At 43.3% G+C, this 23,534-nt stretch overlaps 1 protein-coding gene across 17 annotated transcripts in view; it reads left to right on the forward strand.

Annotated features, from left to right (window-relative positions):
- CACNA1C (calcium voltage-gated channel subunit alpha1 C) overlaps positions 1-23,534 on the forward strand; it is a 724,164-nt gene that overhangs the window by 576,533 nt on the left and 124,097 nt on the right. For all 17 annotated transcript variants that reach the window (XM_034781034.1, XM_034780951.1, XM_034780978.1 and 14 more), the window contains 9 exons: positions 4,220-4,246; positions 6,447-6,607; positions 7,464-7,689; positions 13,918-14,125; positions 14,966-15,086; positions 17,276-17,390; positions 18,725-18,845; positions 18,959-19,028; positions 22,000-22,132. In XM_034781034.1, the coding sequence (XP_034636925.1) occupies positions 4,220-4,246; positions 6,447-6,607; positions 7,464-7,689; positions 13,918-14,125; positions 14,966-15,086; positions 17,276-17,390; positions 18,725-18,845; positions 18,959-19,028; positions 22,000-22,132 (1,182 nt within the window). The remainder of the gene's footprint in view (positions 1-4,219; positions 4,247-6,446; positions 6,608-7,463; positions 7,690-13,917; positions 14,126-14,965; positions 15,087-17,275; positions 17,391-18,724; positions 18,846-18,958; positions 19,029-21,999; positions 22,133-23,534) is intronic.

Here is a 23,534-nt window from a genome sequence, read left to right on the forward strand (position 1 = left end):
CTTCAGTTCTCGTGGAGTCAGAGCAATACTATAGGGAGAGAACAGGAAAGGAGAAATGGCATCAATCTCCAGGCACTGCTTCAGCTCACTGATTCTGCCAGGAGACTGAGTATAGTTGTCGAGTAAAGATCTTCCCATCAAGTCACAGTGGAGTCGTGGGAATATCTGAACCCGTATTAGAAGCAAAGTTTACTGTCCTTTTGTCATCAGTACTGTGTCCCAGTTTACTAGAATTTACTTTAATTAATTTACTTTAATTAATACACAAAGGGCCAGTTACTATCATCACTTACATCTGTGCATCTCCACTGATGTTAATGGGGTTACACAGAATGTACCTGAAAGAAGAGCTTAGTTCAGTGACTGCCATAGGAATTACATAGGCACATCTGAGAGCAGAATTCATCTCTAACAATTTTACTAGCTATATTGCTGGGTACATACCTGAAACTGACTAACCCTCCTAAAGTGCCCTGTCACAGGCATTTGTCCCATGAAAGGTCTAAAATGGGATCTTTGGTGGTTGTCTCTATTTCAGGCATTCCAAAGTCCTGAGTGGAAACAAGCAAGGAATTTTTCTAGGACCTTTAAATTAACCAGGAAAAAATGTTACCCGGAAAGTTTTGTTTTGCTGTTTGACCATTAACTGCACCACTAACCTGTGTCATATCAACATGCAATCAGTGTCACAACAGGTCTGAACAATGCACCTCTTGGATATGATGAATATCCCAAAAGTTGTGTATATCCTAGAGTTACAATAAGTGAATTTCTATGCTACTGATGTTCTGAGAGCTTTTAGTTGTGTCCATGGGGGTTTGTAAGTCATCAGGAAGATAATTACTTGAGAGGTTATACAGTATAGTAATAGCTGTGACCAAATAATTGCATGGTTATATTTTAGTAAAATCTGTACACTGAGAATATCTGTACAATATTATGATTAATATTACATTCTTGGAGACCTGTAAGGTGTTCCCAGAATTGCTGTTCTGGTAGATGCAGTTATATTGGTGCCTAAATGCTCCCCATTCTCAGTGCAATAGATTTTATTTCTATATAGCTTTCATACCAGAGTATCACACATTTCTTCATAAACATCTTTCCGTTTTTCTCCTATGGAATACTTGGTGGTCTGATGTGTGATGGTGTTGTGTAAAGCTTTTGTCAGTAAGAATCTGGGCTAGCAGATTTCTGTGATTTATGCAGATCACCCTGAACTCATTAACTCTTTATACCCCACATACTATCTGTTGTATGTTACAGATTTATGAAGATACAATTTTAGAAAAGTTTTAGGGAATTAAAAACCAAACAGGGGACTATTTTGGCGTCCTTCCTTCTTTAAACTTAGGTGAGTTAAACTAGCATGAGTCTAACTCTGCTCTACTCAGAGAGAGCTCTAAAAACATCTAATAATGATCTAAAATAGCTTTCCTGTATTTTAAATGTCAGGATTGTAAGGTCCACTATCTGAAGACCTTCCAGAGCTAGAAGTAAAAGCTGTGTTTCATTGGAAAACGGGGAAGCTCTCTTTTCCAGTGACATAAAGCTCCTAACATAATAGGGTTGTGAAGTATTGGTCTTAAACTCATCACTTTGTCCAGCACTAAATCTTGTCCACCCTGAGCCTCAGGCGCGTATAATTTTGGAGTGGCTCAAAGGGTTTGTAACAAGGGACCAGAATCCGGTCTGTTGACAGCAATAGAAATAGATATAACAGCATGTTTTTGTGTGAGAAGGATGACTGTGGTTCTGAAAGGCAGGAGGCCTGTGGTAGTAAGGGTCAGTTGAGAGGAGTGTTACAGACTAGCTGGTCTACTGTACATAATGTTTCCATGTTTGTAGAATCAATCAGATTATTCAACTTATGTTTTCAGAATTCACATTTCACCCTTGTATTCTGGCTCTAGATAAAAATATCTTCTTCCTTCCCTGACCTGTGCTATATATAGATAGCACCCCCATGGGATAAACCTTCTGCCCTAGCAGAAGGGCATCCAAAGCAGTGGAAAGATTATTAGCTAGCCTGGCAGAGAAGTGAAGGCACTTTACTGCAGCTCCTTGTGCATCAGAGATGTAATTATCACATGCATGATAAGTATAACACCTGCCACAACTTTTTGCTTACCTAAATACAAGGTTCCTTAAATGCCACACAGTTTCCTTTTTTGTAAAGCAGGAGGGACACTTGAATTCAGCCTGTGGGGTCCCCAGAGGTCTTTAAACTTCTGTCCTTCACCTTCCTTTGGTCATCTCCCTCATGACATCTTCCTCTCTCCACCTCTCTCCCTTGTTCCTCCCTACCGTTCTCTAGGAGTGACCTCTCCTCTCATTCTCTGTGCATCTTTCACTCTCTCTCCCTCTCCTTCTATCTCTCTCTTACACCCTTTGACTTCTTCCTTCCATCCACTGTGACTTGTCCCTTGCTCTGACTGAGCTCTCTCTCTCCTATTGCATGTTCACAAATTCTGATTTGTTTTAGGTCATACTTTTAAAACATTCTTTAAATCTGAACGTTCCTTAAATCTACATATTGTACAATCTATAGAGATGGCTTTTCAAAACAAAACTTCTTCCAAATTATAGTTTTTAGAACCTCATAATATTAAGGATACCCTCTGGGTGTACCTCATTACCCCATTCACTTTTAAGCTCCCATTGTTTTTTACAGCAATGTGTTATATTTAGAAGATACATTATTTCTTCTTCTTTATAAAAAGATTTTTTGTGGTATTGTCTATATTCACTGCAGGCTGGTATGTGGCCTAGTCTTCTTTGCATATGACACAGCAGGAGAGATGCATTCAGTGTAGAGGATTTTTCTTTATTTGGACCATCTGCTGGTGAAATATGTTTCTATCTCTAAATCCCTTCCTTCCACATAAAGAAACTGACCCATTGGTGTCTGGTCTGTCAGTGATGGATCTCCCTGCACAGGGACAAAACCATTTTTAACATTACTATAAAAAGCATGGTTAAGACTCCATAATGATTTTGTCCCATCTATGCTAGCAGCTAAACCATTTTTAAGCTGGTTCAGGGGAACCTTTTGCTGACAACTATATCAGCAGTGTATCAGTTTCCTTAGATGGAGCCTTAAAAAGAGACGTTCCTATGCAACTCAACAGTAATTTCTCACCGACTAGAGAGTGTGCAGATTCCCCTTATGTTCTGAAGAGCTCTTATTTGGTTATTGTTGTTTTCCGCAGCTACATTAAGGTCATTTAAACTTTACATTTGTGTGTTAACAGGCAGAGTAGTGTAATGATTTGAGAAGAGGATTGGGAGTCTATTCTTGGTTTTGCCTGTGACTTGCTGTATGATGTTAAGTAAGTCACCTAGGTCATTAAACTTGGGTGCCTCAAATTAGACACTAAAATACATATTTAGGATGAAAGTGGTCTGATTTTCCAGGGTGCCGAGCACCCGCAAATCCCAATGAAGTCAATGGAAACTGTTGGCTCTCAGTGCCTTTGTAAATCAGGCCACTTTAATTTACATGACTACATGTGACTGTAGGCACCCAAATGTGAAGTTGTTGGTCATAACCCTTTATACCTTGGTTTCAGCAAAATGAAGATGATATTTACCACCAACACCCTTTGCAAAGTGCTTCAAGAGCCTCAGGTGAAAGGTGCTATATAAAGGCAAAGTGCTAATATTTATATATTAACATACATTTATTTCATATAAAAGTAAAATCCAGAGAACTCTAACTCTTCAATGACAAAAGAAAAAAGAAGATGGTCACATTTGTATAAGATATTTGGTAACAGGGTTATGGTAACCTTGGCATCAGAATGACCTATTAGATAATAGAAGGGCTGTTTCATTGATGATGTAGGTGACGGAATCCTCAGGTTCACATGGCACCACTCTCCCTCCTCTTACTAACAAGACTGTACTCTTCTTTTGCCAGAGCAACCGCCAGTGGCATGGATTGAGTTACAGTGTTCAAAGAGGAAAACAGTTCCGAAGAAGTGGGCTGTAGTCCACGAAAGCTTATGCTCTAATAAATTTGTTAGTCTCTAAGGTGCCACAAGTCCTCCTGTTCTTCTTTTTGCGGATACAGACTAACACGGCTGCTACTCTGAAACTTTTCAGTATGCGTTGGGACTCCATTGTGCTTATTCTTATTTCTTTCTATTGCTGTTTTCATGGAGGTCTAGAGTGTACAGTTCGTTTAGAAGCACTAACAGTAACTCTTATCTTTCAGGCATCGGATCTCCAAATCTAAGTTTAGGTGAGTAAAATATAGTATATTTTTTTGTCATCCCACTGGTTTGTATCCCACCTTTTAAAATTATCTTTCACTGTCACCATGGCACACGGATAGCTCTAAGCCATTCCCATTGTTGATAGATTTTAGTCAATCATCCACCAAAATCAGTGACCATTTTACTTAATATTAGACTGAAATAAGGCCCAAGAGTTAGAGGTGACACTTATCTCGGAAGTTCACATTTGCTGGTGTGTTGGCTCAGCTCCTGAAAGCTTCCCCATTGGTAACATTGGGTCATCAAATTATAGAAAGCTAGAGACAGACCAGTTAGATCATCAGCTGATATTCATTCCACTGAAAGGCCAACCCAAGGACTTGTTTTTCATACCATTGGGTAGTGTTCTGTTTTCTTTAGTTGTAAATGTCTCAAGAGATAAGGCTTCCATGTTAAATTAGGCTTCATCTCACCACTGCACAGAGTTGGAATCTTTTACCCTTTTGTAGCAGGATCCACAGAGTTTCCCTACTGGATGTTTGATTCTTAATAATTTATCAGTTTTTAGAAATGTGTGGAGGGCCTGGGCTGACCAGACATATACTTATACTGCCAGAATTTACTCCATCATGCTTATAAATATATACTTGTTCATTGTGAAAAAGATTTCCAGTCCATTTCCCTCTCCCGTATATGACCCATATTGGCTTCATGGTTTTGAATTCTAAGTCCAGCGAGACTTCTAACACTAGAATTTTATACAAAATTTTTTGGCTTCCTCAATAAACTGCTGTTTTCTTCCTCATACACGAGATGTGAATAATAATGTAGAATTGTCATATTAACCCAGGCACATTCACACAAGTGCATGTGAATGCACATGTTCAGTACATGCATGCTGACACATGTAGACACACAGGAAAGCATAAGTATTCCTATATGCAAATACATGCACATATAGCGCACACACATGCACGTGCACACTCATACACTTACGCATTTTGGACTAGATGAAGGCTGGAAAATAAGACCACAGCATTAATGCTATTTGATCCTCATGCACTTATTCCTGATGATTTCAGAGTATCTCTATTACCCAAGCACTACAATAATTTTCTCATTTTTCAAAAATAACACTTCTAGACTATCTTCCACTTGAGCGCACACAAACTACTTGTGTTTCGTAGAAAATTTTTTAGTATTTTACCTAGCAGTTGAGTACCTGATAAAATTTTGCTGTAAGATTCTTAAGCAGTTGTGGAATATTTGCATCTGGCTTTAGTGTGTCTAGATGCTGAACTCCGTCCTAGCACGAGGTCACTGCTTACCACTGGACAGGGAATGAGAGAGACAGGTCTAGCCAAGAAAAGTTCCCATTCCATTTTGTCATGTAATATATATATAATAAAAACTATTAGATGTATTATACAGTGCCAAGAGTTGCCTGGAAACTGGTTGCTAAGCAAGTTAAATTCTGAAGAGTAGGAGGTGTATAATTAGCTTTAAATACCTTCTGTGGTTAGTAATTACCCTGAGAAATCAGTGTGACACTCATGAGGGGCTGTGTTCATGGAAGGCATAATTTAAAGGGGTACTGTTTATTAGCAAATGGCATCCTTATCAACAGGCACAAGGGAAGATGTTGAGGTCCCCCATTGATCTCAAAGAAAATAGACTTTTGTGACATTGTTTTCAGTACAGAGTTGGCTGTCTTATTGGGCCTGATACTGATAGGGGCTGAGCACTTGACATTCCCACTCTTTGCTGAGACTCACAGGCACACGGCACCTCTCTGGGGGCCTCGATTCCAGGCCCATTGTAGGCAATGAAAGACTTTCAAAGTTGACTTCCGTGGGCACTGGATCTGACCCATGACCAGGCCCACAGTTATTCAAAAGCTTACTATTTCTGTGGAAAACAAGAAATCTCTAGAGGCCTTTTCTTTCTGGTCAGCACATGCCTCCTCTCACCAAAGCATACTGGCTCAAAGGGCTCGTCCACCCGAGAATCTTAGTACTTTGTTTAGAACCGGGTTTTGTTCAGACGTTGTAGTCACCCTGAGCAGTAGTGGAGACTCTCTCCCAGCATGGATTTAAAAGCCTTTCACTGTCATCACTTCAGACTCCATAATACACCTGAATGAAAGCTGAAGGGCTTAACTGAGGGATTTGCAATGGCTTACACCTCCCCATTTTTTCATCCCTTTTTTCTTTCTCCCGTTTCAAGCCGGTACTGGCGCCGGTGGAACAGGTTCTGCAGGAGGAAGTGCCGAGCTGCTGTCAAGTCCAATATTTTCTACTGGCTGGTGATCTTCCTTGTGTTTCTCAACACCCTTACCATCGCTTCTGAACATTACAACCAGCCATACTGGCTTACAGAGGTCCAAGGTGAGATGAGGCAGGTGGTTCTTCTGCTTGCTGTCTTTGTAACCAAGGGACAAGCAAACTTACAGGGAAGGAGAAAGAGAAAGAAAGAGTTAATGAGGTCTGATGGTCCGGTATTTGAAGTCCCAGCCTTGAACTACAAACCAATACAATCCTCTATTTGCAGAGGATGCTAGACAGTATCTCAAATACATGACTGCTTTATGAGAGGCCTCAGAGAACACTGAGGGCTCAGCTGTTAGGACCCAGCTAGAGAGTTCCTTTAGATCCAGGTGAGGTCACATAGCTGGAGTTTACTGCTATCTGTGTGAGCAGTACTTGGGCTGCCAGTTTGAGAGTAGATTCTCAGGGCTGGCTGTAAGTTCCCCAGTTTGTCACTCGAATGGCATTTATGATACATTCTGGTTACAAGGGAGGTGAGGAGGGAGGAATGATTTATGAAGTTCCCCTTAGTCTAAGAAATAAACAGCTGAATCCTCAGTGGAAATGAGAGCAGCTGAAAGGCTGAATTAAACAACAGCAGATAACACGGCAGCCAATAGCTGTAACCTGTACATCGGAAGATGACAAGTGTGACAGGAGGTTGTGCATTGGAAAGCACAGTTCCTGTCAAGGAGGTTATACAGCTGTGTAATACATGCATGTGGGAAGTGTTGTGATTGAAACCAGGGCTTCTATGCAAAACATTTTCATGCATGGATTGTCAGCACATAGGCCCACTTCCTTGGCTGCACGCTGAGCAGAGTCCTCCCTCTTTTCACTCTGACCTCAGCTGTTTTGCTGGTAGTAGTGGGTGGGATTTTTGGTGGTGGTTTTGGGTTAAATTATAATAATTATTCTTTATCTGTTTTTTCATGAGACACTGCCAATAAGGTGCTGCTAGCTCTTTTCACGGCAGAGATGCTGCTGAAGATGTACAGCTTAGGTCTCCAGGCCTACTTTGTATCGCTCTTCAACCGCTTTGACTGCTTTATTGTTTGTGGAGGAATCCTGGAGACCATCCTGGTGGAGACCAAGATCATGTCACCGTTGGGCATCTCGGTGTTGAGATGCGTCCGACTCCTGAGAATATTTAAAATCACAAGGTACTTCTGTTTTCCATGGATGCCAATTTTGGGGATGAAGCAGGGACAGGCCTTGGAGCATTACCATCATGGACAAATATGGTACTTGATATCTGTTCCGCACCCACATGTATCCAAATCACTGATCTCCTAGCAGCTCCACTCCATCCACTATCCTACCTACTGCTTCATATAAACCATTTCTTCCTCCAAAGGGCATCCCAGTTTCTGCTCAGTCATCTGCAGTGTGTACCTTTGGCAGTACAGTGGTTTCTGGAGAGCAGCTGAGAACTAAAGGCACCTGCACACGATTGAGCAGAAACAGACACCTTTTTGGGGGGATGGGAGAAGGGAAGGGAACAAGAAACAGCTGAGCAGAAATTCCATAGCCAAAGTGGAGCAGTTTGAGACTGGCCTGTTGGCAGGGGATTTAGGGTGCTTGTGTGCCTTATGCCAGGGTAAGGATGTCCTTGGGATGGAGACATCAGCTCTTTCATAGGGAGGAATTGGGAGAAATCAGAGTGAGGGGTTCATTGAGAATTGATCCCCTTTCTATACAGATTGGGGAGTTGTAAAGATTGGAGGCGCGTCCATAGGCACTGACTTCGTGAGTGCTCTGAGGCTGGAGCACATATGGGAAAAAAATGGTGGGTGCTGAGCACCCACCATCAGCTCCCCCGCCAATGCCTCCCTCTTCCCCCAGTGCCTCCCACCCACCAACGGCTCCGCCAATCAGCGCCTCCCCCTGCCTCCCAGCCCCTCCCGCCCGATGCAGTCAGCTGTTCCACGGTGTGCAGGAGGCGCTGGGGGGAGGGGATGGAATGGGGGAGGGAAGAGGCAGGGTGGGGCGGGGGCAGGAACTTGGGGGAAGGGGTGGAAAAGGGGCGGGACCCGGGGTGAAGCAGGGGTCGAGCACCCCCCAGGAACCAAAAAGTCAGCACCTATGGGTGCATCACTTGAAGAAACGGGAAATCATCCTCCTGGGTGATTAGCAAGCCTGATTGGAAGCACTTTAAACTAAGCAGGTTAATGTTTTCAAATATGGGAAGATGTTATCCACCAAGCTGCATCTTTTAAGGGTCCCTGTCAAATCAAAAAGAAATTAGCATGTGCCCTTTTTTTGCTGCTTTATGGTGACTCAAGGAGGCCTGAAATGCTGCGTTAAATGGGAAAAAAGTTGATTGAGAAGCTCATTGCCAACCCCAGCAGCCACAACAATAGGCAGACCAGGGAGCGGACCCTGGTGGCTTCCTCTCCCCCAGTCCCTATGGAGAGAAGCATGATGTCAGCCCTAGCAGCAACAGAGAGAGGACTATATCCACTTCCTCCTCCCATTCCAGTTCCTCCCTCAGAGGAGGGGAGCCCCACACTGGCAGCAGCAACTGAGACCTTCTTCAAGCTCTTTTTTTAAAATTCCCTTCTTTCTCTCCCTCCCTCTCCACAAAGGCACAGTGCCTCCTAGTCAGTGATTCTGTTCCCTCAGGTACTGCAAAACACAAACCTAATTTAGCAGGACTTTGCCAGCTTGAGGTGAAGTCACAGGAAATGTCAGCTTCTGACTCATCCAGATTTAGGATTTCCATATAAATTCATGTAAATGGTCGCTTGATGGAGAATGGGGTCTGAGGCTCACCCATATGGGCTTCCAATCAGCACTTTGTAAAAGCTTCAATTGCGGGGGTGAAACCATGGGTTTTCCTGCAGACTCGGGTATGAAAATGGCCCTACAATCATTTTAAACTTCCAGAAGGAGAACTCTCTGAAAACGGAGATAAAAACACAGAGCACAGGAAAAGCAAGACCAGATCTGGAAGACGTTCAAGATGGCAAAGCTGTGCTGCAGACAAAAACAACTGACTTGGATGCCAGATTAGTATAAGGTTTTACCCTGAATTTAACAGCCGTTATAGAATCCAAAAAAATTAAAAACACCTTTGAAGTTTCTATGGTTCAGCTTACTGCCAAGGGTGGATGGCTTTCAAGGTCAGATGTCAAGGGCTGAAAAGAGGTTTACAGCCATAAAGACAGTTCAGACATTGGCCAAGGCAAGGCTGTGACTATTCAAAAGGAAGGTGGCCTATTTAGAAGAGTCAGCGAAGATACATGGAATAGGAACTAGCAAAAATAAACTATTAGATTCAGCATCCCGGGAGGAATGGAGAGCCCAGATCTGCAGAGTTTGTCTTCTTTCTGGATCCCTGGGACTAAAGGCAAAGGGTGACAAAATTTAATTAGATATGGCTCATTGAGCTCTGGGCCGAGTTTCTAAGGAAGGTGCCTGTCCCAGGCCTAAGTTAATAGGATGCAGATAGGCCATTCTACCAGCAGGTTTTACGGAAAAAGAAGTAACACATGATGAAGAGGAAGTGTTGTTTGTTCAGGACTCTTCTCCACTCCTGCAGAGAGAGAGAGAGAACAGTTTACAATCCTGCTAGGAGAATTCTCTGTGAAAAAGGGGCATAGATGTGGAACCTTTTGCCTAGAAATCCAGGGAGTGTTTAAGGGAATTCAGACCCTTACATCTGGAAATTAGAAAGAAACACTGAAATATGCCAAGACCCTGCTTCTTGTGAGTGTTCTTTCTAGTACAGTTGCCAGTGTTCCCATTCTTCACTCAGTTCTAAACACAGTGATGATTTAGTGTCATTAACATTATAGACACTGGTGGAATAAGCCACATGCATGGAATGATAATAAAGTAAGATGCCATCCCAGAAAAAGCAGGAGGGCAGAAAAGATGACAGTGTAATGCTATATGTCAAATATATTTTTCTGACTGACATGCAGACATACTGGACGTAGAAATAGTGATAATCAAGAGGATAAAAAGAGGCACAAATCATGGAAAATATGATGGCAAGGGTATATCTTAGACAACTTAATCTTCATATATTTATGTGAATTTTCCATGATAAGTATCAAGTGTAGACAAACTCTCAATGCATCAAAAATATGCACATATATGAAAAGCATGACTACTACTCCATAATACCATAGAGCAAATAAAAACACAGTTGAATGAATACCCCATAGTTTTGGGAACTACTGTGAGAATTTCAAGAGCAAACATTACTTGGAAGATTATAAATAATCATCAGAATTATTTCATGACATAAATTAAGAAGCAGCAGTATAATCTATTTGTTTTGTTCTCTCTAATTTTTACAGTGTTGTACAGAATATCTTCCCATGCTGAGAGAAGTCAAATGACTGTCAAATGAGCTATTCTAGATGGCTTTATAAAACCCTATATTTATTCCTTTATATAAACTGAAAAGTAATCCATTATTTCCTAACTATAAACTTAGATTCATATTTTAAAGCTAAGTCCTGCCACTGGACGTCCATGGCTGGTTTTCTATTAAGTCAATGAGGGTTCTTATGCCTCCAATGAAGTGTCTGTGTTGGGTGAACAATGTTGGAAGTGCTAGTGTAGACAGTCCACCATCATTACCACCATTTTAAGAACCGTATCTTGAGACTGCAGGTATCACAAAAGCCATAGTTGAAGGTGTATAAAGACAGGGAAGAAGAATCTTGGGACTTTCAAAGCACAATACTGGGAATCAGGACTCCTGATTTTAGTCCAAGCTCTTCAGTTAAACCCTATTTTAAGTGGTTAATGGGACTTGAGTGGTGCACAGGCTGTGTGCTGACCTTTTATATAGGTGTTAATTTCCCCATTAGTGATCATATGTGAAATTTACTAAAGTATAGAGTTTAGAGATTAAAAACAACTATTAGCTCACCTTCTTCCTTGACTAATGTAGAATTAGAAAATATCACCTGCTGTCTTGGAATGCTTCTGTGAAACGAGTGATAGGTGGATACTGAAAGAACCTCCCTGTTAGTGCCTTTTAGGAGTAAATCTTCAGAGGTGCCTGAGATTTTCACCATATGACTCCAGTTGGATTCAATAGGGTTAAACCAGGGATTAATATGTTCTTACATTCCAGTCTACCTAAGGTACTTAAATCCTCCCCCCTCCACCCCCGCTACCATAGTATCTTGGTTGCCTCATCGTCTTTATTGTGTTTATCCCATAACGCTCCTCTGAGGTAGGGAAGTGCTATTATGCCCATTTTACCATAAAGGAACTGAGGCAGAGAGACTAAGTAGCTTGCCCAGGGTTACACTGAAAATCTGCAGTAGAGCAGGCAATTGAACCCAGGACTGTCAATTCCTAGCCGAGTGCCCTGGACCATCAACCAAGATGGTAGGCACCTGAGTCCAGATTGTTGGCATTCATATGATTCAAACCTTTTTTCAATGCTTTAAATCTGGGGGGGGGGAGGGTCTAAGGAATGTAATATTTCTCTGTTTGTGTGTGGTTAGAATTAGCTTTCCAACAACGCAGGACTGTTCTGCTGTGCCCTCCTACAGTTAGAGAAGCTCAAATGAAAGCTCATCCAAGGGCTAAAAATCTAGAGAGTCATGCTCAGAGAATGTTCCAGGCCACTCACATGGGACTTAATGCTCTTCTGGTGCCCGATCCATAAGCAGAAGGAATGGACTCCCTCATCATAAGACAGGAGATATAGAGCTGCTGATGCCTGCTCCTCTCCTATCTATGCCTATGTAGAAGTTGTGACTGGAACTTCAGAACGAGACTTGAGTCCACAATAGCTGCTGTGGAATGGACAGTATTGGCCAGTGTTGAACTTCTGGGTGAGGAGATATGCAGGGGGAGTCACTTATTAGTAGAGTAACAAAGGATGAAGGATCTGCAGGTGGAAGGCAGATTGACAGATCATGACTGGACGCTATGGAGGATGTGCAACTTGTTGAGACCCAACCGTGTGTGTGATTAGAGGGAGTGATTAAAGGATAACAGGTTTCAGGTCAGCTCTGCTGTCAGACCCATAACTGCTGCTGTTGGGGTAACACTGGTATAGGAAAAGGGGCCACCGCAGAGCTTGAAGTGGAGTGGGAGGTGTCCAGCAGCCAAGAGGGCAGCATGGAAGCTGCTTCAGAGTAGACACTCTGTGTCCCATAATGCAGCCCGTTTTCACGCCAGTGCCGTTCTGTAGTTTGGTGCAGAGGGAATGCAAAGTATGGCCACAGCCCATCTTCTCCCTGTTCCTTTTGGACCTCTGTGAGCCCCCAGGCAGTTTGGATGCTCTCCTGAATGGGCACACAATGGGTTGAAGGCACTTTGCAACGTCCCCACTCTGACCCCATCACTGATATATGGATACAGTGGGTGGGGAGGAGAATTACCAATCTTATCAATTTAACACTAGTTGTTTTAATGGCTGCAGTCAACATTGTATATCATTATATAAAAGGGTTTGGAATGTAGGGTTTGGAACTGTCACAAACAGTTTATTCTTCTGTCAGTAATTGCAATAAATGGGCTTCATCTTAGTAATGTCCATGAAATGTATGCCTGTCTCAAAGGCTTTTTAAAAATGTTCTGTTGATTTTTAACATCGGGATCCAACTGGCACCAAGGTACCAGGGTGATATTAGAAAATGTCAATCTGGAACTAGTTAGGCGCATTTTAAAGATGTACTGAGGCAATTTAATGAGTTTGATGCACAAAGAACAGTGGTAATGTGCAGTTCGCAGAAGCAAAAGGCAAAGGAATTGTTGAGGCCTGAATCTGATATCACACCGAAGCATCTCCGGAGTATCTCCACTGAGGGCAATGGAGTTACAGTATTGAAAACCGGTGTGGGAGGAGGAGATGGCCCTGAGTATCTACCCCAGGCTTCCAAACACCAGAAAGCCTAGTGGCCTCCTTCCAAGATTGAGCACATGCACGCACACATGCACACACCGGATTTTGGACAAGTCTGTATTTGCATCCAAATAGTTTCCCCATCTGTTCTTGTCCGTTATTACAGAGCCATTCTCTGGAGTCAGGTATTCTGGCTGCTGTACCAGCTGTGAGTGTTGTAATGAGGTTGGTTAGAATGTAACTCACTGAAGCAACAAGAACTAATCACTGTATATTGATAAGAGATTTGCAGCGTATTAGTCTGAGAGCACTGCAGTAATCTTCTGTCTGTGTGTGTGGCCGGGGGCGGGGGGGAATTGTGTACGTACACGTGTGGTAGTAAAATTACTCATTTACTGCAGTAGGTCTCATTATCTCAGGGAAGCACATGGATGATTCACTGCTTAACGGGGTGTTTGGAAATGCTTGTTTATATGCAGTAGGCAGTCTGAAACAATATCTGATGCAGTCCATGAGCACCTGCCCTGGGAAACAAATCCTAACCACCTCTCTTTGGCTCCTGTAGGTATTGGAATTCCTTGAGTAACCTAGTGGCTTCACTGCTGAACTCAGTCCGTTCCATCGCTTCCCTGTTGCTGCTTCTCTTCCTCTTCATCATCATCTTCTCACTCCTGGGAATGCAGCTCTTTGGGGGCAAGTTTAACTTTGATGAGATGCAAACCAAGAGGAGCACGTTCGATAACTTCCCCCAGTCCCTCCTCACGGTATTTCAGGTATGAGTCACAACAGTTCTAGCAAGGAATTGACAGTCTGCTCGTGTGTGGCCCCTATTGGGGTGAGAAGGGCCTGGATCATTCCTGTGCAGACTGGTATTCAGTGAGACTGAGATTAAATTAGTCTGCTGCAGAAAGTGATCCATGACAGCAAGTTCTGCAGCTGCTGAGATGGTGGCCAAGGTTAGGAGCTGAGCTGAATTCCGTCTATAGCAGAGGTCAAACTTCATGTGCCTAACTTGGTGAGGCCAGAAGATAGGCACTACCCTGTCAAAGGTTAACAAACTGCAGTGTAGCCCTGCATTAGTTCTCTGCCCTAACAAAGTACTGCTGGGTCTGAGAGGAAGAGATTCAAGAAAACCAGAATGGGAATCTAGTATCTATATTCTGATTACAGCTTTGCAAGTGTTCATAAAAGAGCAGAGATATAGCTAGCTTGTGTCCATGGTGAGGGGAAGTGAAAATCACCTGCTATACAGAGGTATACGTAGCTGTGACTTACTCCACTGTGCTGAGCGTTCTGTTCCAGCACTCAGTTCAGCAGTCTGACTGATGCAAACAGGCACACCATGGCATCATATGGAAATGGCCAGGAAACCTGAACAGAACTGGCTTGGATATCTGCCTGGCTTTAGCGGTCCGACCTCATGGGAACATCTGGACATTCAGAGCACAGGCCCTCTCAGCTCCTTTTTGTTTTCTGGTTGGATACATCCACCAGTTCGAGTCCCCTGGGGAGTTTCTCTAGGAGAGGGTGGGGTTTCTTTGTTATCATGGGGTTTTCAGGTTTGCTTTGTGGTCTAACACTGTGTCCCTTATTGGTGGGAATGTGTCATTTAGATCCTGACTGGGGAGGACTGGAATTCGGTGATGTATGATGGGATCATGGCTTATGGCGGCCCCTCTTTTCCAGGAATGTTGGTCTGTATTTACTTCATCATCCTCTTCATCTGCGGAAACTGTATCCTTTGATGCTACCTTTTCTCCAGGCAGGGCTGCATTTAAAACTATGTTTTACTACCTTATTGTGTCAGGGGAGTATGAATTTCATGAGTGTCACCTTTACGGTTTACCTGGCTCTGGATTTTGGCTTCTGACAGCTAAAAATCAATGCCATCTAATGAATTTTAACTGATACTAAGACTTTCAGTTGTCAGAGTAGGGTAAGGCCGAGCCAATATGCCAAATATCGTTTTGGTTTAATTCCATCATCCTTTTGTTCACCAGATCTTAGTCCTTACCTTGTCCAGAAACTAATCTATGTACCTACTTACTGTATTTGCAGTGTATTTTTTGCTTTAATTTATTCCATTATTATTTTTATACACCCCACGTGGAACAAATATATATGTAGTTTACAGTATACGGTATACAAATGCTATAAAAGTAGCATGTTTCACAGATTAGATTTTATGTGAGATCCTACATTAACTCATTTATACACCAATATGATAGAGATCTCCTTTCATATATTACACTCTACTTGTATAACAGATATAAAAACTCTATACCCTGTTACCTATGGGTCTGAGCTGGTGTTGAGCACCCTTAATACCCATTGACTTCAGTGAGGATTGAAGGTACTGATCACACTCCAGGAGATATTCAGCACATTGCACAGAGGGCCATGTGTATATGAAACACAGCTGTCCTTTCCACTTGAGTTTGCATGAAGTACATGACTGTAGATCTGTCCTAAATCTCTGTCTGCTATTAGTTCCTTTAGTTTGTGTTCCCCTAATGGATGATCCCCTCCCCAGAGATGATACATTTTTCCTGCTGATTCTTCTGCGCGATCACCTTGTAGACGCATCCCAACTCCTTTGACCTTTCTTCATAATTTAGATCTCTCAGACCCTGGTGTCTGACATCTCTGTTGCCCTGTGCTGCCCTCTCTTCAAAGTGAGATAGTGCAATCCCATTTATCTGAAGGTCGAGGGCGGCAGTCTGTCATCTTAGAAAAGGTTGCAATTCAGGTCCCCCTGTAAACAGTGAAAAGGAAAACATCAGCCAGCTTTGCAAGCCAGCTGGCTTTGGAAGGCTGCATTTTGGGCCCTTGACCCCACAGCACGGTGACAGTCCAAGAGGGTTCTGTATATTTACAATACAAGCCTTTAACTGGAATTCACTTAAATAGGATTATGCTGTAATAAGAACCTACACCAAGGAATTCATAAGAGAAACTAGCAACAGAGAGTCCTGTGGCACCTTTAAGATTAACAGATATATTGGATCATAAGCTTTCGTGGGTGAATACCCACTTTGTCAGACGGGGTGGGTATTCACCCACGAAAGCTTATGCTCCAATACATCTGTTAGTCTTAAAGGTGCCACAGGACTTTCTGTTGCTTTTTACAGATCCAGACTAACACAGCTACCCCTCTGATACATAAGAGAAACTGAAATTCAACTTTGTGGTAGAGGGGGTCTCTGAACAGTGATTGATCTAGACACAAGGGAAAGGATGAAGCTACAACTCCAGCTCCAAATTTCCTAGCTTGTCCATCCAGGCCCCTCAAGTTATTTGAGCGTGATTGCTTTGTATTGAATACCTTACATGCATGGGCTTACGTTGGGACTTGACAGAGCTGCCAAATGATTCCCTCAGCACTCAGCTATAATGAATTTCACTTTGGTCCCCTTAGAGATACACTGTTAATGACAATGCTATATGTAATGTCAATTATGGCCAATCAAGTCTGTGGGGAGACCTTTAATGAGGTTGTTCAATTCAAGTACATAGGCGAAAATTTTCACAGGCAGGTGCCTAATGTTATGAGGTTCTTGAATACGTATTTAGGCTCTTAAAGAAAAGTGGCCTGTTTTTTCAAAGGTTGAACCCGTGTGCAGTTTCCATTATCTTCAGTGGGACTTTGGGGTGCTCAGCTCTTTTGAAAAACAGGCCACTTTGAATTTGATGCCTACATATGGATTTAGATGCCTAATTCAGGAAGGCAGGTTTTGAATGTTTTGAAAACACAGTGTATTGTGTTAGCCCTGGGGGGGGTGGGAGGGTATGTGTATGTGTCTGTGTGGCCTAACCATTTGTGTGAGATCAAATTGCAGCTTGGCATTTCAGGTGATTAAGGTTCTCCCTGTCCTGGTCTACAGTTTTCCAAGCCCATTTTCTTTACAGAAATACACAAACAGATATCCTGCTGAATGTATTTTTGGCTATCGCTGTGGACAATCTTGCCGATGCTGAGAGTTTGACATCTGCTCAGAAAGAAGAGGAAGAGGAAAAAGAAAGGAAAAAACTAGCTAGGTAAACCCATCTATAGCTATAATTTTAAAAACTAAAGTGGTTGAAATGAGGGAGCAAAAGGAAGGCTTTAGGGTTACCATGCTGCACCGCTGTGTGGGGAAACCCAGCTATTAGAGGGACCCTGAGCTCACTGTTCCTTGAATTACCTGGGCTGGGAGCATTGTGGAGGTGATGCTCAGTGGAGGAGGCTGCCCCATTAATACCCTGAAGCATACGGTTTAAAGCACGTCACTAGCTCCTGTGGCTGGGACAGTGTAACCAGAGAGGAGGCATGCAGGGCGATGGGGTTTGTGCAGTAAACATGGGGTTGGAGGAGGAGAAGTAGAAAGTGATAACACAATGACCCCATTTGAGCTACCCTAATATTTTCTGATCCCCACCCCACCCTCAATGGTTGATGTGTATCAGGGACAGTCTCAGCCACTACTTCCCAAGACCAAAAATTCAATCACTTTTTCACCTGTGATGCCAAAACCCCCATTCCTCATCCCAGTTCCTGTGGTGCTTTCTAAGGATTCCTGCTAAGGGTGAAGCTTCACTCAGATTTTCTCCTTTCCTCCTGGCTGTTGGCAGCCGGGAAGCTTGATGTTCTGTCACCACCTGTTGCTTCTTGTCCCCATATCTTCTTTCTGGTTGCTTGGAGAGGGGAGCTGCTCTGATACGCTGATCATTCTGCAGGACACCTTTGCAGCTGGCAGAGTATTCCTTTGATCAGGGGTCTATTTGCCCTACCTAAGAGTAGGCATAGCAAGCAGAGCACAAATAACCAGCAAAGACCGTCAGACTGCTGGCATGAAACTGGGAGCCATATTAAGGAAAATCTGCAGGCAGTATAACTTAGGATCATAGCCTAGGAGTTGAAAACTATTCATACAGTATATGTGATTGGTGGGAGCTGGGTGAGTGAAGAGAAGGCCTGTGGACAAAGCCGTAGGCCTGTGGTCAAATGTGCGCGCGCACGCACGCATACATCACTAGGAAGCTCTGCAGATACTGTCACTGATGTTGCCTTTCCAGCCATTAGGAAGGAGGAGCCTGCTGGCATATATGCCAGACGCAGAATGGAGATGCCAGCTGATTATTGTCATGTTTTGTACTGCACTAGAACATTGGCCTGCTAAACCCAGGGTTGTGAGTTCAATCCTGGAGGGGGCCATTTAGGGATCTGGGGCAAAAATCTGTTTGGGGATTGGTCCTGCTTTGAGTAGGGGGTTGGACTAGATGACCTCCTGAGGTCCCTTCCAACCCTGATATTCTATGATTCTATGATTTCTGAAAGGGAAACCCCTTTTCCCCTTTGTAAATGTTTGCTTTTCATCCTGTTGAATTGTTAGGACCGCTAGTCCTGAAAAGAAACAGGAGATTGAGAAACCAGCTGTGGAGGAGGAGACAAAGGAGGAGAAAATTGAGCTGAAATCTATCACTGCTGATGGAGAGTCCCCGCCTACTACCAAGGTCTGCTATCTCTTACCACCCAATGTGCTATAAGCAGTTCAGATTTCTGAGTGAACAAAAAGTCAGGGCACTGTCTGACCAGGGCTTTGTCTCTGTCTCCTCTGTTTTGTCAGATCAATGTGGATGATTATCAGCCCAATGAAAATGAAGAGAAGAACCCATATCCTACTACAGAAGCTCCAGGTACATCCCATCCCCTTTTCCTTACCACTGATCTAGGAAGGAGAGGCTCTAGTTCCTAAAGTAATAACAGTTTGATCATATTGAATCAAATTATTTTTATTATTATAATTATCCAAGTTCTGAGATACCTCAAATTTGTGTCAATGGCTGATGCGGTCACAGCAGCCTCCACGATTTGGGGGCAAAAAAAGTGAAGTAAAAACACTTCTCCCCTCACCCTCTTTGGTGTGCCAGCAAAGCTAGCCCTAAATATGAGAAAAGAATACAGATTTTCCTGACATGATCAGTTTTCTGAAAACTCATGCTGCCAATTGTCCCTGGTGGTGTTATCAGTGAAATGCTAACAGATCAGCTGCATGGTTATTTGCTGTTGTATTGTACCCTTTATTGAAGTGAAGTGAATTGTATGGTAGTTCCCAGAATTGTTCTTTTCACCCTTTTTGAAAATTGGAATTACATTTGCTCTTCTTCAGTCCTCTGGTACCACTCCTGGTCTTAGTGATTTGTGAAAATGATAGCTATTAGCCCTGCAATTTCCTGGCTGCTTCTCTTGGGTCCCTCAAATCAAAAAGCAAATCAGAAAGGTCAGGTGATTTGAAATTTTTCATATGTTCAGGTATATTTTTAGGAATCTGTTATCTATTATTAGACCAAATTTACTATAATAATCTATTAGAGAGACAAGGTGGGTGAGGTCATATCTTTTATTGGACCAACTTATTTTGGTGAAAGAGACAGAAGTTGGTCCAATAAGATGTTACCTCACCCACCTTGTTTCTCTATTATCCTGGGACCGACACAGCTACGACAACACTGCATATTATAATCTATGACATTCTATTCTATATGGTCTTCTCATGCTGTTGTGTGAAACTCTGACCCCACAGAACCCCTCTAGGGCCTAGGACAATTGGTTCTCAAAAAATTTGGTCCAGGGCTTCCCCTTCCTATTAGGAAGTAATTATTCCAATCACTTGTATTTCTCCCTCCTATTTATCAGCTTCCTTGTGACCACCTGACATTATGGGCTCCTCGTCCTCTTAGCTAACCAAGCCTGTTGTGCTACATGAGGGGCCGTGTGTCCATATCCTGTCTATCTGAGACAACACCTGATCTCAGACCTCTTCTTGCCCACTGCCTGCATGTGGATGTACTTTAGCTGTGCCTAGACTGGAGTACTCCAATTTTCCTAGATGTTCTCTTTTCTCATCTGCAATCAGCTGTTTCTACCAACTATCAATCGATGGCTTAATCTCTTAATTCCAGTGATCCTCTCACAGACACCATCATCCCACCCTCTAAAATCCCTCACGCTCACCCAGTGCCTGAAAATGATTTGAAATGGTCATTTCATGTGTTTCCCTCTAGCTGTACCTTTACTCTTAAAACCTCCCCACTCACTCTTCCATCAGCTTCACCTGCCTCACTCCCACTAACCTCCTCTTACAGTATCTACTACATAATCCAGCATCAAACCTCCATCACCACTGATCCTCAGAACACTTATTATGCAACTCACCCCTCTGCCCCCTTCCTCTGCTGAGTCTCTGAAAGAGATCAGCACCATCAGTGAGTTTACATATAGTAGAAAGATGATGATGATGAGCGAGTCATCAAGGTAAAACGGGGCAAATCTTCCAATCTAGTTCAGCTACAGAAAAAATTCAAATCCCAACTCTCAGACATCCTGTGAGAGTTTGGGCAAGTTGCTTAACCTCTTCCTCAGTTTCCCCATCTGTCAAACAAGGTCATCTTATCTACCTCATAGGAAATTTGTGAAAGTCAGTTCATTAATATTTGTCAATAACTTTGAAATCCTCATATGAAAAGCACAAAAAAGTGCCAAGTGTTACAATTATAGTATTATTACAGTCATTAACCTCATCACCTCCTTTACATGGACTACACAGAAAAGCACACATGAAAGAACGTTTCTTAAACCTTTAGAGTTTGTGAAAAGTATAAACTTCCAGTGTATTACAAGATCCAATACAATAGAAACATGAGCTGTTACAGAAATAAACTTGTTTTAAAAGGTACGTGCTCTGTGTACCGAACACAAACATTTATCCAAAACCCTCTGAGCTGAATTCCTGCTAACGGAGGTTTGGAGAGAGAGAAGCCCATTTGTGTGCACTCGGGTTATGCATTGAAAAGGCTGCTTTTCTCCTGTCCCCAGTAGCTATGCACCAAGATTAAGGTATGAGCTGATTCATCTGCATTTTCTAATGTGTTGAAAGCCCAGCCAAGCACAGTGACTGGCCCTAAGGGAAGGAGAAAGAAAGCAGAATGCGGATCTAGAGTCTACCTGGAATTTATCTCATTTTGTGTGGGCCAAAGAAACTATTTTATTACAGTAGAATTGCCTCATAGGCGTTGGCCGGAAGATGAATGTTGTTGTGTGTAGCCAGTAATCTCACCCATCTTTCAGCATTTCTACCTCTCTTACTAACTAAATGAAGGGAAATGCTATTGCACCATGCACAAAGCAACGTCTGACTTCCGCAGGGGCTTGAAATCCTCAAAGGGTAAAAGTTCTCTTTCAAACCTTCCCCCTAAGGCCCAAAGCCCCCATCTCTGCATTTCTTCCTTGCGGGTTAGTCACTGATCTGTGCAGTGCCTGCAGCTCTGCTTCTTAGGAACTTGGTTCAAGAGTTTTACCTTTGTCTCCAGCCTTTCAATTCTTCTCTCTCTTGAATTCTAAAAAATGGCAATTCTGAGAACTTCTGACTGGTGTTCGACAGAGCGGCCATCCCTAGTGTTTTCTCAGTGGCACACTCACTCATCTTGACACAACCTCAGGCAAGGTGTTGGCTCTGTGCAGGGCTCATATAATGCAAGAGGAGAAGTTTCTAGCTGTAGTTCAACCCAGAGAAGTAACTGAAACTTCTGGGTACATAAAGTGCTCTGCACTCAAGTGAACCAGTTACTGCTACTCCATAGCATTAACAAAACCAACTGTTCCTTACAGCAGAGGAAGAGGAGGAGGAGCCTGAAATGCCTGTCGGCCCTCGGCCACGCCCAATGTCTGAACTGCACCTCAAAGAGAAGGCTGTGCCCATGCCGGATGCCAGTGCTTTTTTCATCTTCAGCCCTACCAACAGGTACTTGAGAAGTTGCTGTGCTGCAGTGTTCCAACCATGAAAGGCAGATCAGGTCTCCTGTTTGTATTGGACCCCCAAGAACATGCTGTGCAGAGCTTCCTGGCTTCAGTGACCCAGTCAGTCCTGCAGAACCCCCTGCTTGGAATCCCAGGTGGAAAGCTCTGCTCTAGGGATCTCTATGTAGTATCGCTGCCTAAGGGGAGTTCAGAGCACCTAGAAAGTTTTTCAGAGAGGCAGATCATGAATACTTTGTATAAAGGGGTGTCACCCTCCTCTTACAAGCCCCTCCCCCCAGTTGAGTGTGTGCATGCCTGCAGTTTTTCTCAATTTCCTCCACTCACAGTGCCCTCTGTCAGCTGCTGTGCTAATCAGGTGGGTCTTCCGTGACTCAGCCCTCTGGCTGAGTCACACACAGGCCTGTGTGAAACTAAACAAAACAAATCCCTTTCGGGGTATACTGTCCAACCAGGCCTATCTCAAAGCACTAGGTAATGTACTGCAGCTCTTCCCAGCTCAGTCCTTCAACAGTCCAACAGTGCCCATCACGGTACCCTCAGTTAGTCATATCTCTGCAGCCCTCCACAGGCTCAGTCCTCAGTCTGACCAACAGAGTCTATCTCAGTACCCTAGTTGGCCAGCTTACGTGCGAAGGTTCCTGCCCTGGGATGGAGCAACACCTCCTGGAGACTCTTCGTCTGTTGTTTAGTCCTCTGACCCTGGCTCTCCAGCTGGTTCAGTCTCAGTTCAGCCCACTTCCTGCCCACACAGGGAACAGGATGCCAAAAAGTGGATGGAGGAGGAGAGCTCATGGCTCCACAGAGCAGGGCTGGCCTGCTGGGGGCAGCATTCTGCACCAGCACATAGGGCTGTAGTAGGTGCTCTGAGCCACATTCTAGCCCTCAGGAGATCAGTACCAGTCTGACCAGCACAGGGGCTCTGGGGTGACCTCCACCAAAGTTGAAAAGAAACCTGGGCACTAGAAATAAAATACATAAAATAGGGGATCTGGAGAAGCTGAGGAATTGGTATGGCATCTACAGCCTTTCATCTGTTCATCACCAGATCAGATCATTTGTGATCAACAGGCACTGAAAGGCATTACCATTTGAAGGCTGATTGGTGACCAGTCATGTGTAGAATATGTTGGTGATCTGACGGCCTCCTGAGACCACAAACCTATTTTATATAGATGGCTGTAAAGCCATCAAATGCCAATGATTGCCAGTCATTAGGGACCTGTTCCCATTGAAATCAATGACAAAACTCTCATTGATTTCAGTAAGAGTAAGATTTGGCTCCCTGGGTTGAGTTGGTGTATTAGTGAGGAAAAGCTACTTGTATCATTAACAGTTCCCTCAAGTCCTCTCTTCTCTGCCCTATTCCCTTTTAGTTGGAAATGTCA

This window comes from Trachemys scripta, chromosome 1 (genome assembly GCF_013100865.1).
Source record: "Trachemys scripta elegans isolate TJP31775 chromosome 1, CAS_Tse_1.0, whole genome shotgun sequence".
Classification (NCBI taxonomy): domain Eukaryota; kingdom Metazoa; phylum Chordata; order Testudines; family Emydidae; genus Trachemys; species Trachemys scripta.